The sequence below is a fragment of the Salvia hispanica genome, chromosome 6, assembly GCF_029641045.1.
Source record: "Salvia hispanica isolate PSC_SH4W2 chromosome 6, Shi_PSC_v1, whole genome shotgun sequence".
Taxonomy (NCBI): domain Eukaryota; kingdom Viridiplantae; phylum Streptophyta; class Magnoliopsida; order Lamiales; family Lamiaceae; genus Salvia; species Salvia hispanica.
In genome coordinates this window covers 24,965,857-24,982,113 of record NC_142697.1, presented here as the reverse complement: position 1 = coordinate 24,982,113, position 16,257 = coordinate 24,965,857, and the positions used below count along the sequence as shown (strand labels likewise).

General features: G+C 32.8%; 3 protein-coding genes, 1 long non-coding RNA gene and 1 other non-coding gene across 7 annotated transcripts; 2 read left to right on the top strand and 3 right to left on the bottom strand.

Annotated features, from left to right (window-relative positions):
* Positions 1–3,432: 3,432 nt before the first annotated feature.
* On the top strand, positions 3,433–6,919 carry LOC125205814 (UDP-glucuronic acid decarboxylase 6). Of its 3 annotated transcripts, none has more exons than XM_048104958.2 (13): positions 3,433–3,578; positions 4,450–4,578; positions 4,815–4,901; positions 4,986–5,073; positions 5,164–5,255; positions 5,338–5,402; positions 5,490–5,578; positions 5,678–5,755; positions 5,862–5,955; positions 6,067–6,133; positions 6,218–6,281; positions 6,356–6,396; positions 6,527–6,919. In XM_048104958.2, the coding sequence occupies exons 2-13, from the start codon at positions 4,489–4,491 to the stop codon at positions 6,710–6,712; spliced, it is 1,041 nt and encodes a 346-aa protein (XP_047960915.1). In that variant the 5' UTR covers positions 3,433–3,578; positions 4,450–4,488; the 3' UTR covers positions 6,713–6,919. The 3 variants fall into 3 exon arrangements, with proteins under 3 accessions (XP_047960915.1, XP_047960916.1, XP_047960914.1); XM_048104959.2 differs by having other exon boundaries at positions 3,549–3,669; XM_048104957.2 differs by lacking the exon at positions 3,433–3,578 and adding an exon at positions 3,753–3,878.
* On the bottom strand, positions 6,878–9,020 carry MES15 (methyl esterase 15). Its single transcript, XM_048104956.2, has 5 exons — positions 8,477–9,020; positions 7,844–8,086; positions 7,618–7,761; positions 7,404–7,535; positions 6,878–7,297 (listed from the first exon to the last, which is right to left on the bottom strand). The coding sequence occupies exons 1-5, from the start codon at positions 8,849–8,851 to the stop codon at positions 7,001–7,003; spliced, it is 1,191 nt and encodes a 396-aa protein (XP_047960913.1). The 5' UTR covers positions 8,852–9,020; the 3' UTR covers positions 6,878–7,000.
* A 657-nt stretch (positions 9,021–9,677) lies between these two features.
* On the bottom strand, positions 9,678–12,898 carry CDC48B (cell division cycle 48B). Its single transcript, XM_048102716.2, has 12 exons — positions 12,724–12,898; positions 12,593–12,637; positions 12,447–12,502; positions 12,043–12,192; positions 11,794–11,901; positions 11,606–11,705; positions 11,188–11,472; positions 10,941–11,110; positions 10,696–10,824; positions 10,514–10,601; positions 10,344–10,421; positions 9,678–10,214 (listed from the first exon to the last, which is right to left on the bottom strand). Exons 1-12 carry the CDS (start codon positions 12,868–12,870, stop codon positions 9,756–9,758), a joined length of 1,815 nt encoding a protein of 604 aa, XP_047958673.1. The 5' UTR covers positions 12,871–12,898; the 3' UTR covers positions 9,678–9,755.
* An 822-nt stretch (positions 12,899–13,720) lies between these two features.
* LOC148923415 (uncharacterized) lies at positions 13,721–14,540 on the bottom strand. The gene is made up of 3 exons (XR_016132484.1): positions 14,292–14,540; positions 14,094–14,143; positions 13,721–13,847 (listed from the first exon to the last, which is right to left on the bottom strand). It is a non-coding gene; the product is annotated as an uncharacterized LOC148923415 (long non-coding RNA).
* A 276-nt stretch (positions 14,541–14,816) lies between these two features.
* On the top strand, positions 14,817–14,888 carry TRNAT-CGU (transfer RNA threonine (anticodon CGU)). The gene has a single exon. It is a non-coding gene; the product is annotated as a tRNA-Thr (tRNA).
* Positions 14,889–16,257: the final 1,369 nt, after the last annotated feature.

The following is a 16,257-nucleotide window of genomic DNA, read 5'->3' as shown; positions in this document are numbered from 1 at the left end:
ATTAAAATTGGCCTTGTATTGGTCGATAGAGGGAGTAATTGGTAATTATGCAATGGATCTATTATCTATGCTCGTTTGTTCGGTGTATTATGCATACAAATATGAGTACTTAGGTTACGAGGCATATACTTTAGCATATTCTAGGTGTATACACAATAAAATGTTTTTTAATAAATGAAAAAGATAAAAGAGCTATTAACTTTTGTAACTGAAGAAATGCCATTTTGTGAATGAAAGATTTTTAATTAATTTTAGTATTTGGCATTGTGATTTCATGTCATAACATCATGATCTTCAGTACGTAGTGAATCTTTATATCTTGATATAATGATATTATCGGGGAGGTCAGCTTTGTATTAAAAAAAATGTATGATAAGTTCTTAATTTAAGATTTTTATTTTCGGTAGAAATTTATTAAATATGGACTATATACTATATAGACATACTTCAATCAGACTTGAGATATGCAGGTTAGTTGTTCCATAAAACTTCAATTATTCAATGATATTCTCGATTGAATGCGACTTAAATGAAAAATGACTAAATCTCTTAGTTACATACTCAAATAATTACAAATTGTGTAGCGCACTTTGTATTTTTACCAAAAAGTGTCAAAGATGATGCTTCAACATAATCACTTTCATAATATACTAAAATATGATGAGGACCTCTCACCAACCTAAAAATCGGAATTAATACTTTTAGAGTATCTACGAGAGGGAAAGGTAAATGGAGATATAAATTAATATAACTACTATATTTACCTTTTATTATGAAAAATTATTTTTCAATGAGAGAGGTATTTGAGAAGGTATTAAATTTTTCTCATTTTGATTTTGAAGAGGTATCTATCTTTACCTCTCCATTAATAGAGAGGTAAAATTTTATAACTACTATATTTACCTTTTATTATGAAAAATTATTTTCCAATGAGAGAGGTATTTGAGAAGGTATTAAATTTTTCTCATTTTGATTTTGAAGAGGTATCTATCTTTACCTCTCCATTAATAGAGAGGTAAAATTTTATAACTACCACATTTGCCTTCTTTTCATGAAAAACCATTCTCTAAAGAATAAGATATTTGAAAAGGCATCATACTTTATATTTCTTTAATGTATTTTGTACTATTATTTTATGTTTAAACAATCATTTACCTTTCCATATACCTTTTTCCTTTGGAGTATGTTTCTTTTTGGAAGGGTATATTTCACTTTCTAAGGAGATATATAGATGATATACCTTTTCTATATATCTTTTCTCCTTGGAGATGCTCTTATAATGTTTTTTATTATATAAAACGAATTAAACTTTTTTTTGTATATACTCCATATAAATATATTCACTAAGTATTTTATGGAGGGTCATATTCTAATGCTTATAGCACCCTAATCCAAAATCAAGACCAAATCTCCACCTTTAGATTTTAGAGGGAACATCTTTTTTGGTCCACGAAATTTGCCAAAGTATCATTTTAGGTCCGTAAATTTTGAAAATATCATTTGAGGTCCATCAACTATGGGTTAATATCATTTAAAATACTTTTCTACTATTTCCAAGTTTTTCTGGACGAAAATACCCTCAATACCTTAAAGTGTATATATATTCTTAATAAACTTATCATATACTCATATTTTTTATACATATCTTTACAATATATTTATGACAAATTTTCTAAATATTATTTGACCTTCAATATTATCACTTAATTTTGTGACATGCAAGTAAAATTGCTTCTTCAATTTTAAAATTCTTTAAGATAAAAAATTGAATTAGGATATTTTCTTGCATGTCACAAAATTAAGTGCTAATATTGAAGTTCAAATTATATATAGAAAATTCATCAAAAATATATAGTAAAGATATTTATAAAAAAATATGAGTATATGATAAGTTTATTAAAAATATATACCCTTAAAGATATTGAGGGTATTTTCGTCCAGAAAAACTTGGAAATAGTAAAAAAGTACTTCAAATGATATTAACTCATAGTTGATGGACCTCAAATGATATTTTCAAAGTTCACAGACCTAAAATGATACTTTGGCAAAGTTTGTGGACCAAAAAAGATGTTCCCTCTAGATTTTAAAATGAGTGAATAAGATTAAATCTTACTAATCTCAATAAATAGTAGACAAAATATCAACAAAATGGTAATATCGTCATTATGATGTCATATGATAATTTTCGTGAATGTTTTTTTTATATCAACATAGTGTATTACAAATATCAACAATATGACATAAAAATATCAACACTAGTACAAGAAAATATCAACACATATTTATTGAGATTTTTACATGGTTTTATTGAGATTTTTTGATGTATTTGTTGATAAAAATCTGGCTATCTATATTTACGAAAATTAAAATAAAAATATCAAATTTCATCATCCGAACGTCGTCAGAACATATGCAATTGACATCTTGTTGGAATCCTTATAAAATTATCTTTAATTTGATATATTTTTTGTGAAAAAATAATTTAAATCGAGAGAGTCGCGTAAATTTAAAGTTTAATATGATTTTAATAGGAAAGAATTGACATCAGTACCCACTAATTTTATTTATTAATTTTCTTAATTAAATATATGGCATTATTTAAATCACTAGATCTTTTAATCTAATGACTAAGATTTAGTCTTAGTATGATATTACTAATTATTTAGCAATTGATCAAATCAAATATATAAATATCTCTTCATTAGATGTTGATGTGGATAAGAAAGCAACCCTAATCCACTATTAACATAAGGCTAATCCACTCCACTTATATATAGATATCAAATCCTCCATATTCATATTGTTCTTTATAAAATACTATTCATGACCACGTAGCTCAAAGCAATTAGTCAACTAACTCATAGTTTAAAGTTTAAACGTAATTATAAAGTAAAATACTAAAAAAAAAATTTGAAAGCGAAAACAAAGTAATAAACACAACAATTAGCAACAAAGGCTATAGACTAACGTGGGGCGATAATGAATTTTACAATTCACGTATTTCTCAATTTAACAGTTTACAAATATAACGAACAATTACAAATATGTGAAAATATATAATATGGGTAACAAAAGGAGAAATTCACTTCATAATAAAGTACTAACAAAATAGTAGTACTCCACTAGTTTCTTTTATTCCATTGCAAATTTACCTGGAGTATTAGCTACAAATCTACAATGATAAATAATTAAAAGAATTAATAATTTCAAATCAAATCATCGCTATTATCATTATGAGATTTACTGCCATGTTCAAAATATTTGGTTTCCCTCTTTTTCTCTAGAATTTAAAGTATTATTTTTTTCGGTTTCAGAATTAAAAGTATTTAAGAACTCTTAAATATTTCATCAATATCAAGAAGTCAACTATATCAAGAAATAAAAGCCCACATAACTCGGCCGAAGTGATAACAACCTTTTAAATTGGGGATTATCAACAATATTTAAAAGATTAGTAAAGAGAAAGAAAGGACAATTAGAGCAGATTTTTTTGTATTTATTACTGCTACCATTTTGGTTAATTTTTTGAAAAAAATAAGCTGCCTCTGGTTTTGTTCTGGTGTGGAGTGACCTTGAAGGTACGCTGAAAAAAATAAATATTGCTTAAAATCATAGTAATATTTGGTGTAATCTTACTTCACTTTCAAGATTTCCCCCTCTCTCTTGTTGGTACGTTTGGTATAGAATAATGATGAAGCATGCTCTTTTTTTCTGGTTCAGGAGTCTCCTTGATTTAATTTTTCATTGAATTAATTAAATATACGTCCTTTGTTTGTTTAGTGAATTTATGGGTTTCAAATTGTTCAGTATATAAAGGTGAAGTTTTTGCTGTGAGAGAGTGTGCAAGTTCCACTCAAAATACTTACAGCAATTACTAGGTGATCACCTCTTGATTTTGTTCAAAGATTCTTCCTTTTTAAGTTTTTTTCCTTGTTAGATCTTGATTTAGTGTATGCTTTGATGAATGGTGTGAAGCTGATTTGTTTGTTTATGGATTTGGTTGAAGGCCGGTTCATTTATTTTTAGTTTTAAATGCAGGCTGATTTGATTCTGTCTAGAGATTAGACTCTTGTTAGCCACCAATTATTGGATTTTGAGAATGTTTATTTTCTATTTATGTAGATTAGTTTCCTCTTACATAGTTTTAATGTTGGTGAGTGAAGTAATTCTGACATGAGATTATGTTTTATTACATGTGTTGTGTGTTTTTCAAGTGTTTACTTTTGATCTGGTCTTGATCTGCTGTTGAATTTTTTTTATTTTTTTTTCAAGTTATGATAGTTTCTGTTTATGAGTGATTGGATGATTATAGTGTGCAACATCTGCACCAGAATATAAGAATTTTGAATTGGATTGTTACTATGTTTTTATTTGGTTTCCTCTATTAGTATCTCAGTTTAAACATTCATATATTTTGGATATTTGGTGATTGTTGTTTTATGTGCATAGATTTGGCCTTTGAGTTTTAATTGAAGAAGGCACCTCATAATGGCTAATCAAGTATCGAATGGAAGCAACCATGTGTCCACCAAGCCACCTCCCGAGCCTTCGCCTTTGAGAAAAGCCAAATTTTTCCAGGTAGTCTACGATGGTGTTTAATGTGGCTATGCGTTTCCGTCTCTCAGGCTTTGCAATGTGTTCTTTATAAAAATATACTCTGTCTGAACTGATAAATCTTTTTGGACTTGCTGTTGTTATGATCATTTTGAATTTAATATTCAAGATTTTTTTTCTAAATCTTCTATTACCAATAAAGAAATGTTCCTATAATCACTTTCGTTTTCAGTTTCACATAATTAGAACATGATTGGCAGGCAAACATGAGAATTTTGGTTACGGGTGGAGCTGGATTCATTGGCTCTCACTTGGTCGACAAGCTGATGCAGAATGAGAAAAACGAAGTGAGCATTTCTTTCTTACAAAATACATAGCGTGCGTGTTTTTATACATATGTGAACCAAGTTTGATTGTGGGGTTTTGGTTAGGTAATTGTTGTGGACAACTACTTCACTGGATCGAAGGACAACCTAAAACAATGGATTGGCCATCCGCGATTTGAGCTTATTCGACATGGTGCGCATTTTTCGCATTTTCTTCTTACGTTCTCGCCTTTTATTTGGTTTTGCTCTTCTGGTTTTAAGTCCATTAATTTCTTCGTTGCAGATGTCACGGAGCCTTTACTAGTTGAAGTTGATCAGATTTACCATCTCGCCTGCCCAGCTTCCCCGATTTTCTACAAATACAACCCTGTCAAGGTAAGTGTCACAGAAGAAGCATGTATATAGTTCACCAACAAAGATGCATTGATTGTTGATATTTAAATTTTTGGCGTAACAGACGATAAAGACTAATGTGATTGGAACACTAAACATGCTGGGGCTGGCCAAGCGTGTGGGAGCAAGGTTCAACAAGACTTGTTTACATTTTCTTTTAATTCCCAGCATTTTCTCTTGAACGACTTCATTTATTCTGCATTTCTTTTTGTGTAGAATTTTATTGACCTCAACATCAGAGGTTTATGGCGATCCCTTGGTGCACCCTCAGACCGAAGACTATTGGGGCAACGTGAACCCTATAGGTACTTATGTGTTGATGAACCGTCATGTGTTTATTGTGAGGCATTTGGAATGAGACAAGTGCTGATTTGGCCGTTTTGATCTCCATTATGAAATTACAGGTGTTAGAAGTTGTTATGATGAGGGGAAAAGAGTAGCAGAAACTCTGATGTTTGATTATCACAGACAGCATGGGATTGGTATTTTCCTCTCTCGCTTTGAGTACAATGTAATTTGTCCAAAATGATGTTAAACGCAACAACTTCATGTATTCCTAACCACCACGAAACGTTGATTTTGCAATAGAGATAAGGATTGCAAGGATCTTCAACACTTACGGACCCCGAATGAACATTGATGATGGCCGCGTTGTGAGCAATTTCATAGCTCAAGCAATACGGTAATAATTATATCCTATGAATCTCGGTTGCTTGTCTAATCCCGATTCTCTTCTTGTGTTTGTATGTGTTTAAGATGAGAGATTAACTTTCTGAAATGTTGTTGTGTCCAGTGATGAACCTTTGACAGTTCAGTTACCAGGAACTCAGACAAGAAGCTTTTGTTATGTTTCTGATATGGTATTTGAGAATCATGTTCTTATGCAATCAAAAGTGCATCATATAATTCTCTTTCATCTCATTCTATTTGCTTTTTTTGGTAAGGTCGATGGTCTTATCAGACTGATGGAAGGAAACAACACCGGGCCAATCAACATCGGCAATCCAGGTACACAAAATTCCGACATGATTACATTAGACCACGATGGTTTTTTTGGTCTTAACCAAGAGCATCATTTTCAGGTGAATTCACAATGACTGAGCTCGCGGAGACAGTGAAGGAGGTAGAGTTTTCGACTTTTGAAGCCATTTTAGATTATACCCTTCAGAAATTTTAACTGTAAAACTGTTTATGCCATATTTCAGCCCGATAGGTTTTTTCTCAACTAATCTAACATGAAAGTTGTGTTGCAGATGATCAATCCAAACGTGAAGATCATAACCGTTGACAACACTCCAGATGATCCTCGCCAGAGGAAGCCTAACATCACGAAGGCCAATGAGCTGTTGGGCTGGGAGCCGAAGATCAAGTTGCGCGATGGTATCCCTCTTATGGAAGAAGATTTCCGCAAGAGGCTTGAAATTCCGAGGAAGAAGTGATGAATGGAAAACCCTGTGAGAGACGTTTATATACGGCTTCCATGCCTCCGTTTTCAGTTGAATCTCTGTTTTGTTTGATTTGGTTTGCTCAAAATGTTGATTTTTTGAGGTGCTTAGCTATTGATACTCTTTACTGCTACAAATAACATAATGTGACATCACATATTGTTGCATCAAAACATTTTCAATGAAATATTTTCTGTTCAATACTCTAGTTTATTGTGAAAATAACATAACAATGTGTGATAAGATCTAATTACAATGAAGGGCTGCTACAAAAAAGGTTTTCTAAGCCTCCTTCCCCTGCTTTACATGTGGGGTGTTTGATATCTCTAACAGGAGCCTGAGCAACGCCTGAGGTTTCGAAAAAAAAGGCGAATGATCCGCGCCCTTGAGCTGGAAGACTTGCTTAGGCGGATCTGACTTTATCATCGTCTCCTGCAGTGGCTCAGGAATGGCGAAATCATAGTCTGTCTTGACATAAAATCTTGGAATAGAACCATATTTTTCTGCAGAAAGGCAGAGCTTCTCTGTCACTGGTGCAAACGGCACAGCCCTCATGGATACCGATGCCAATGCCACATCCTGCATAACATAAATACACACACACGCAGAAAATTATAAGATGAGAAGCCTTGAAATGGTGAATGCAATATCAAGAAATGAATCAGAAATAATACCATAAGATTACCTTTGATGGAGTCTGGTTGAACAAGAAATCTTCGAGGAGGGATTTGTCGTACTCCATTGCAGTTGGCAACTGTTTCTTCCCGTTCCCATATACAAACTTCTGTGCACGTTGGTTCAGCTCAGTTAAGGATGCCTGCAGAACAAATTCTCAGATCAGCAAAAAAGCTTTAAAAAAACGCATTGCAGATTTGTGGAAAAGGCGATTATATGCCAACCTGTTTGGAGAAGACATCAAGGGCGCTATGGCCATTGCTGAGCATAGTTGCAGCAACAAACACAGCTCTTGAAACTTTGCTAGGATTCATCTCCATTGCATAAGATATACAAACTCCACCTACATCATGTCCCACCAAAATCACCTGCATTTCGAAGCATCGATCATCATCATAATCATTCAAGAAAACCACAGCATAATATCATATCCAAGAAACAAAACCATACCTCTTTGTCATCAGCAAGATTTGCTAGGAAATCAATGAGGGGTTTGGCATATTGAGCTATAGTTTTAATAGAAGTGATGTCACAAAAGTTAGCACCAGAGCCAGTGAGGTCTATGGCATCAACTTCACAATTGGCTTCTTTCAAAAGGGCTATGATTTTGTACCAACACCATGCCCCAAAACCTCCACCATGAACCAGCACAAAATGCTTCTTCTTCTCTTTACCATCATTTCTTGCAGCATCCTGAAATTATTGGAATGATTAAAAATTACTCACAGTACTTTTTTCTTTTTTGGTTAAAGTGAATAGTCATAGGGTCAAGATGTACCTGCAACTAAATAAATGGCCGTAAAAGGCAACTAAGCAAGTTATTGACATTAAATTATGATGTTACTACAAACCAAACTACACATATTTTCTCCCTCAAAAGTCAATAAAAATTTTATATAATAAATATTTCCATTAGTCTAGATTGAGTTATAGCTTTGCCTAAAATTAAAATCTCATTGAACACGTCTCATACTAAACTAATTCAATCCAAAGAAAATCCAAGAAAATGTCAAACAAAGAAACTTTACTCCATCAAATCCAAAAACAATAACTAAAAAAATATAAAAAAAAATATGAAAAAACCTGGAGATTAGGGAGGTGCATAGAAGAGAGAGGGGTAGAACTGGAGACAGAGCGAGATCGCCTAGGAAGCTTCTTCGAAGAGGAAGAAGGAGGTGGATTCTTGGTCGAAACGGAGCGGTCCAACTGGAGGAGGAGATCACCTCCATTGTTTTGCAAGTGATGGTGGTAGAGCATGGAAGCAATCTGAGCTTGCTGCTTGATATAGGATTCATCGAAGACGTTCGAGGCTTTCATGGCCGGAGGAGAAGAAGACGATGTGGCCGATTTTCTTGATCTTCTGTGGGGGGCTGAGGGGGAAATCCATGGAGGGTGAAGCTCCTTTGGAGGAGATTTGGAGACTGATGAGGGAGAGAAGCATGCAAGAGAGTTTCCCATGTTTGTTTCTTCTCTCTCTTGTTTATTGCATGAGTGTGGGAGATGCTAACAAATGATAAAAAATGTGTTTTTGGACATCAATTTATAATCTTTGAGTTTGGACAGCACCTCTCTGTATGTTGTATTTATGATGAATGGACCACTTTATAAATTTGGAATTAGGTGGTGGATTGTATTTGTTCAGAAAATGGTGGCTGAGAGCAATATAAAAATTAAATGGAAGAGGCCATATCTGTAATATTTGGCATGCCCAATGAATTTCCACAGCTATAATACATGTGCCTGACTATGTTATTAATGATAGTATTAATACCAGTAACTATCATCTAATGAAAAGGAAATAGAAAAATATGTATGACTATTCTTGTTTGAAAAATATGTGTTGAAAAAAATGTAAATCAGCAAAGTATCAGTTGACTTATATACATGCTGATTTATTTCTTAATACTTTACCTGATTTGTTAATACATAGTTTAAGGCGAAAATACATATATTTGCCACAATAATTGTACCATTTTATTAACAAATATAAGTGCTAGTCTTTGCCATTATTGAACCAATTATAGAAAGATATAGTTAGTACTAGTACTTGTTTCTTGTATATGTGTGCTTCTATCGACCAAGTAATGCAATTGAATAATAATTTCAAAATTGGCGTGAGTTATGGTGAAATAAAAAAAGATTTTAGTACAAAAATAAAATAATATAGTTGAAGTAAGAAAAAGCCAATCTTGACCATTACAGTCCAGAAAGGCAGCTTGTATAACAATGAAATGGCTGCAGATCTCTATATTCAAATGAATAGTAGATAAAGAGGATGACAAAGTGAAGCTTCCAAATTTCCAATAATTCCAAAAATAAAGTGAATAAATAATTTAGCTTGTAGAATAAATATAACACATGTTCAAGTAGCTCGTTGCTCTCTAGAGGTAACAATATTTTTGAGACTATTATAAAAAACTATACTAACTACAGCTATTGCAGCAGGAACTGCAGCAAGCAGTAGACTCTTGCTCCCTCTGCTTTGCTGCTTGTGCTCAGATTCAGATGCAGCAGAAAGTCTTACAGGCGGATTCTTTCGGAATGAGGCATAAGAATCGACGTCTTCTCGGCTAAGAGCTGGCCTCAGAGATCTCATCACGGCCTCAAAATGTCTGCTGCACACGTCTGTGGCGGATATGTCTTCCCTCAGAGCAACAATTCCTGCCTCTTTGCACAACCCCTCAAGCTCCGCTCCAGTGAACAGCTCGGTATCTTCTGCTATTTCTCTGAGATCAACGTCGTTGCCTATCTTCATCTTTCGTGTATGTACACGAAGGATCTCGTGCCTACCTTCTAAATCTGGTGGTGGTACGTAAAGTATCTGGTGCAACGTGAAAGCAACATGTAATCAAACACAAATCTAGGAAATAGGGACTAAAGTTGGAACTTATCATCCTATTTTGGAAGGTTTATTAAAAGCTAAATCTAGTGCAGCGCGTGGAAAACTTACTATATCAAAGCGCCCAGGACGCATAAGTGCAGCGTCAATTGCATGGGGCCTATTTGTAGCAGCCAGAACAAGAATCCCCTGCAAAAGAACATACATATTAAGGGGGAGCTGTTAGAAAACTTTTGCCTATAATCATGTCTGTAATTTACATAAGGATCGCATCAGCTCACTTTAGCCTGCTCTAAACCATCCATTTCAGTCAACATAGTAGTGAGAAGTCTTTCCCCAACTGTTGAACTGCCACTTGAGGCCCCTACTCTGTCATTGCAAATAAAAATATATATGTATCAGGAAATAATATACTTCGCTGAAGTCCCATCACTTTTTTTATCAAATAAACTATGGAAATCACCTCTTTGCAGCAACCACATCAGCCTCATCAAAAAATATTATGCTTGGTGCAGCCAATCGAGCTTTCCTAAATGTATTACGTAATAAAGCTTCACCCTCGCCAACATACATGGAATATAGCTCTGCACCACTGATATAGAATATGATAAATAGGATTTAAATATGGATTTAAGAACCTGACGTTTTAAACCATTATGTTCATAGTTGGTCAGGAAAGAGTCAAAGAGTGGTTGAATAAGATCAAACCTCAAAGAGAAAAAAGAAGCTTGCGCAGCACAAGCAGCAGCCTTAGCAAGGGTTGTTTTTGAGCACCCTGGAGGCCCATGAAGAAGTATACCACGGACAGGTGATACCCCAAGCCTTGAAAATGTTGAAGAATGTTTCAAGGGCCATTCAACTGCTTGCTGAAGCTTTTTCTGTTACAACGATGAAAAATATTGCCAAATTCAGCCAACATTAGAGGCAAAGCAGTATTGTGATGAATAAGCTTCACCTTCACGTCATTTAGCCCTCCGATGTCATCCCAGAAGACCTTCGGAATTTCCACAGTAACACCTCTAGTTATACTGGGGCCAACCACAGACTTAGCCAGATTCCAGTCATCCATAGTAATACTAAACTTACTAGCATCTTGGTCTATATTGGAGGATCTCTTCAGAGCAGACATGGCAGCCTCGCGACATAAAGCTTCTAAATCTGCCCCAACATAACCATTACAAGATGCAGCTATCCCATCAAGGTTCACAGTTGTATCCAAAGGAAGCTTTTTTGTATAAAGCTGAAATTTCAAGTTAAATAACCATCTTAATACAATTAGTTATAGTAGTACTAAATATAGGTGGATATATAAACTGCAGAAACTTGAACAGAACAACTTTGAGATAAGTTCTAACAGAATTAACATATAATACCTTCAGGATTTGAATGCGTTCATTTTCATTGGGAGTGGAGACTTCAACCTCAGCATCAAAACGTCCTGAACGTCTCAGAGCAGGTTCAATTGAATCAACTCTAGCCAGAAAATAAGTAAAACTATCAATTCCACTGAGGACATGGTAACACAAAACTGCAGACTCGACAAGAAATCTCCTAGATGTACCTATTAGTAGATGCAACAACCAGAACATGCAATCCAGACGCCAACAAAGATTTGTTTTTGTCCATCAACAAGGAGAGCTGAGTAGCTATACGAATATCTTGTTCCCTCCTGAAAGTAAGGATACAGTGCCACAAAGAGTTACTTTTCACTAATTGCAGCTGTTAATGAATACTAAACAATAATTTCTTAGTAACTCTAGCATCCAGTTAAATAGCAAGGAGTTCTTAACCATCTTATAATCAATGGTACCTCGAGTCTCGACGAGGGCAAAGTGCATCTATTTCATCAATAAAGATAACTGAAGGTTTTCCAGATTTTGCATGATATGCCGCTTCATCAAAAGCCTCACGCAAAACTTTCTCGCTTTCTCCAGCATGTGATTTGTGAACAGAATGCGGGCTGCAAGATAATGCAAATAAATAAGATTGTTCACCCTTCAAACTTGGACCATTTTCATCAGAAAAGCATTCAAAATTACTAGTTTGCTAACATAATCAGTTCCCATAAAGAATTGAAATAATAAATCTCAAAGAGTTAACCTAATTCCAATTTGGTTCTCATTTTCACCAAGCCAGTAAAAGCATAAATAATCCAACAAACAAGGAAACAAAATGGCCACAACACTTGACACTCATAATGAAACAAAAAATTACCTAATAACGCTCAAATGCGCATCACATTCGCGAACGACGGCTCGAACCAAGCTTGTCTATAAATCCCAATTTTCATCAATTAATCAAAAGTTCAATCTTTACCTACTTGTAAACACAACCAAAAAAGCAACAAAAAAACTACAAACCTTCCCCGTGCCCGGTGGACCGTAGAGCAGCAAACCACGAGGCCACTGAAAAATCGGGGAGATAAGACTACATTAATTAACCAACAGTGATTTCTTCATAGATTTATCGAGACAGAGAAAGAGAGTTGAACTTTTAAGCCGAGTGATTTGGATTCGCGAGAGTAGAGCATAGGATAGGAAATGAGCTCCCTCAGCGCTTGTAAAGCTTCAGAATTTCCGGCGATAGCCTCCTCCGCCCTCCACGCGGCGGCGCCGCTACTTTTGCTTTGAACAGCCATGGAATTGTAAATTTTGTACTCGCTCTTTATTTATAGCTTATTTTTCACACCCGCCAGTCCACCTAGTCGCTAATTGTGGAGCAACGCTTTTTCCTTTTTCTCTCACCCTTTGCTTTCTCTTAACATATTATTAGAAATAAATTACTTAAACACAATTTTTAATTAATTTTATAACTTACAAAACTAGCTAATTAAATTATAATTTTTTCGTGTATCTCAATTTTTGAGAAAATATATAATGAGTTTTGTACTTTTTCATTATTATACTTCGCCAAATATATAATAATCATAGAAAATTGACCATTATAATATAAAATATATTAAATTTATTTAGAATTTAACCAAAAATTATGATTTAAATAATAAATTTCGTCAAAATTTTAATTATATAGAACAATTGAAAAATATACGAAAATTATGATTTAATTAGCTACTTTTATAAATTATGACAAAAAATTTAAATGATATTTTTCTCTTTTTAATGTACTGATTACCTATTTTCTAAATTAATTGAAATATTTTTTGTATGAACAGTGGTATTTAGTAAGTTAGAATTTATCGTGGAGAGACAAATATTATAATAACTAGTATCACGCCTGTGCATAATCACGCCTGTGCTATGCACAGATTAATATATTTTTAAAATATTAATTTTAAATTTAAATTAATTAAATAAATTAGAATCAATATTAACAATGAACAATATGAGTAACCATTTTAGTTATATGAGAATAAAAAATCTATACAAATCAACATTGAAGCATAATAAATTTGAAACAAATCACATAATATATAATGTTTAAACAATAAATTATGGAGTAGGAAGATAAAAATCTATCACAATTAAGAATTCAATATAATGGATAATTACTCGTCATTTTTAAAACTCTCATAATTATAAACTAAAACCTTCAATTCTCCATAATTTGTCACTCTTCAATAGAACCCGTAGGTAAAGCTGCATGTCTCGCCTAAAACTACAATAAAATAAAGAACAAAATCAAATTGCAATGCACAAAATCAATATCAATATATATTAAAACGATCATCTGTAGAGCAAAGCATAAGATGTATGAGACCCGTGAAAGTACACAATCGAACAATTCACTCCACATATTTTTGTGGAGGCTTCTCTAGCCATCTAAATCAAGAAGATAAAGCTATAGTGACTACAAATTAACATCAATCAAAGTGACAAATAAAGAATAAAAATAATTATTTACCTGAGAATCGGAGAGGAAGATGAATATGTGATAATGAATTATTGTTGGACCTATAAAATAAGATAAAATGAGAAATGAGAGCAAAATAGGAAAAGCCCTACAAAAATCTACACCATATTTATGCCCATATTTTTGTACTCCTAATATTTTTTACAATTGACAGTGTAGCCCTATTCTTGAGAAAAGTTTGGCGCCTACCTCTTATTTTGTTTCTCCCTATTTTCTTTCTCACCACTCATCCTCTGAAACTTTTCCTTCCACTTTTGCTCTGCCTCATCTAGTAGCCGGCACATTCTCTAAAGCTGCTCTTCGAATCTCACCATCTTGTACAGTCATACGTGTAGTAGATATTGAAAAATGGAGATGCACTCATCTCTGCAGTTTGCAGAGGTAACGTTTATATAAAAATGAAGTAGTGCAACCAAAAGAATTATCTTTGATAACCTCCCACTCACTCACGTATATATGAAACATGGAAAACTAATCTCCACTAAACCAACTAAGTAGATTATATATTTATTAGAATTAATTTCTAAATTTTATATTAATTGCATTTACATCCCTCATATAAAATAATTATTCAAAATCTCCCAAAACTCCCCTTTTATATATTGTTTAGATGTAAGAGATAATTTTTGTCAAAAAATCTTACTCTACAAATAAGTAATTTAATTTGTGACAAGGCTATAAAAATAAATGCGATTTAATTGACAACAAGAAGTTGCCTCCGTAGCATAGTGGTAGTGCGTTCGCTTCGTAAGCGAAAGGTCGCGAGTTCGATCCTCGCCGGGGGCTAGCTGTTTTAATTATTTAGTTTATTTTATAAAAAATTGTAAATATATTCATGTGGCTTCAGAATAATAATGCATGTGAATAAAATTTGGAAAGAAAAATAAGTATGTCTAGGCGTTTAGATTCTTTTATTTTTGACCATTTTTACCTCAAATTCAGATCTTTAATATATATTCATATTGAGTTTGATATGAGTACTATTCTTTTAAAGAGTAAAAAGTTTCTGGTAAAATGTAGTAACAGTTAAAATATTCTCTTGGCATGTATGGTAGGGGAGATAACTTATTTAGAGATGAAATTTTATTAACAAAATAATGCAAAACTACATTCTTCTTCAATATATCTTTATTCTATGTATTATAAATATTAATAGATGTGTTGAGATGGATAAAACTTTGTCACTATACGTCCATTAAAATGAAATTAAGAAGCTTATTATTGCGTTACCAATATCAACAAAAAATTATAATAAAGCACACAAAATTAGATTGAAGTATCAATATAATATGAGCCATAATATATTCGATGCTAACAATATAACATTATACATTATCACATTTCAATATTTTCATTTTCAATATATATATAACACTTATAAGTGGATCTATCAATATACAATAATTCAACCGTCAATACATGAGAACAACACTACATGTTTTGTGTATGTATTTAATGTCAAAAGCTTTACATTGCATTGGTCTGGAAGAATGAATAATTCGCCTTGGGATCTTCACGATCAAATTGCTAAAAATAATTCGTAATTAATATACCATAAAAGTATTTCTATTTAGTTGATCTGTATGTATACAAGAAATTAGATTTTCATTATCTGTTTCTACATGCATAAAATACATTTATATAATTTCTGTATATATAATTATTTTTATGAAATGATGCATACAATACAAGTATAACATAGTATGCTGCCAGATTCGTGATAATCTGGATAAATATATTCATGACATTATACCAATTAATATGCAATATCTACGGATTTATTTCATAAATATGACTGGATACCCACAATCAATGAAAGATTGTCGTATTAACTGAAAATATGTTTTTTAAATCAGTTTTTCCATATCATTTTTAGGTCAACTATAATTGTTTCCAAAATTGTCTTGGTTAATTATTGTTTTTGGGGTTTTACGAAAATAATTATTGATTCGAATATGTAAATCTTGAATCTATTGTTAAAAATATCAATCTATCGCTATAACAAATGTTATTTATATCTATTAATTTTATACTACAAAAATAAGCTACTATAATAAGCATTGTTAATTAAAATATAAATGAAAGCAGCATGGGCAGCCCTCAAACACTATCAAGTTCTCTCAAGCAATATTATTATTTTATCAATATATAGTTA

Bases quoted from the DNA above. Each gene is read 5' to 3' on its own strand.
- LOC125205814 (XM_048104958.2), top strand. From the start codon at position 4,489: ATGGCTAATCAAGTATCGAATGGAAGCAACCATGTGTCCACCAAGCCA. The intron at 5,579-5,677 runs GTACTTATGTGT...ATGAAATTACAG, and splicing joins GGGCAACGTGAACCCTATAG to GTGTTAGAAGTTGTTATGAT. The intron at 6,397-6,526 runs GTAGAGTTTTCG...GTTGTGTTGCAG, and splicing joins TCGCGGAGACAGTGAAGGAG to ATGATCAATCCAAACGTGAA.
- MES15 (XM_048104956.2), bottom strand. From the start codon at position 8,851: ATGGGAAACTCTCTTGCATGCTTCTCTCCCTCATCAGTCTCCAAATCT. The intron at 8,087-8,476 runs GTTTTTTCATAT...CAATAATTTCAG, and splicing joins TGCACCTCCCTAATCTCCAG to GATGCTGCAAGAAATGATGG. The intron at 7,762-7,843 runs GTATGGTTTTGT...TTCGAAATGCAG, and splicing joins ATCTTGCTGATGACAAAGAG to GTGATTTTGGTGGGACATGA.
- CDC48B (XM_048102716.2), bottom strand. From the start codon at position 12,870: ATGGCTGTTCAAAGCAAAAGTAGCGGCGCCGCCGCGTGGAGGGCGGAG. The intron at 12,638-12,723 runs GTTCAACTCTCT...CCGATTTTTCAG, and splicing joins CCAAATCACTCGGCTTAAAA to TGGCCTCGTGGTTTGCTGCT. The intron at 10,215-10,343 runs GTAAGTTTTCCA...ACGTTGCACCAG, and splicing joins GTCCTGGGCGCTTTGATATA to ATACTTTACGTACCACCACC.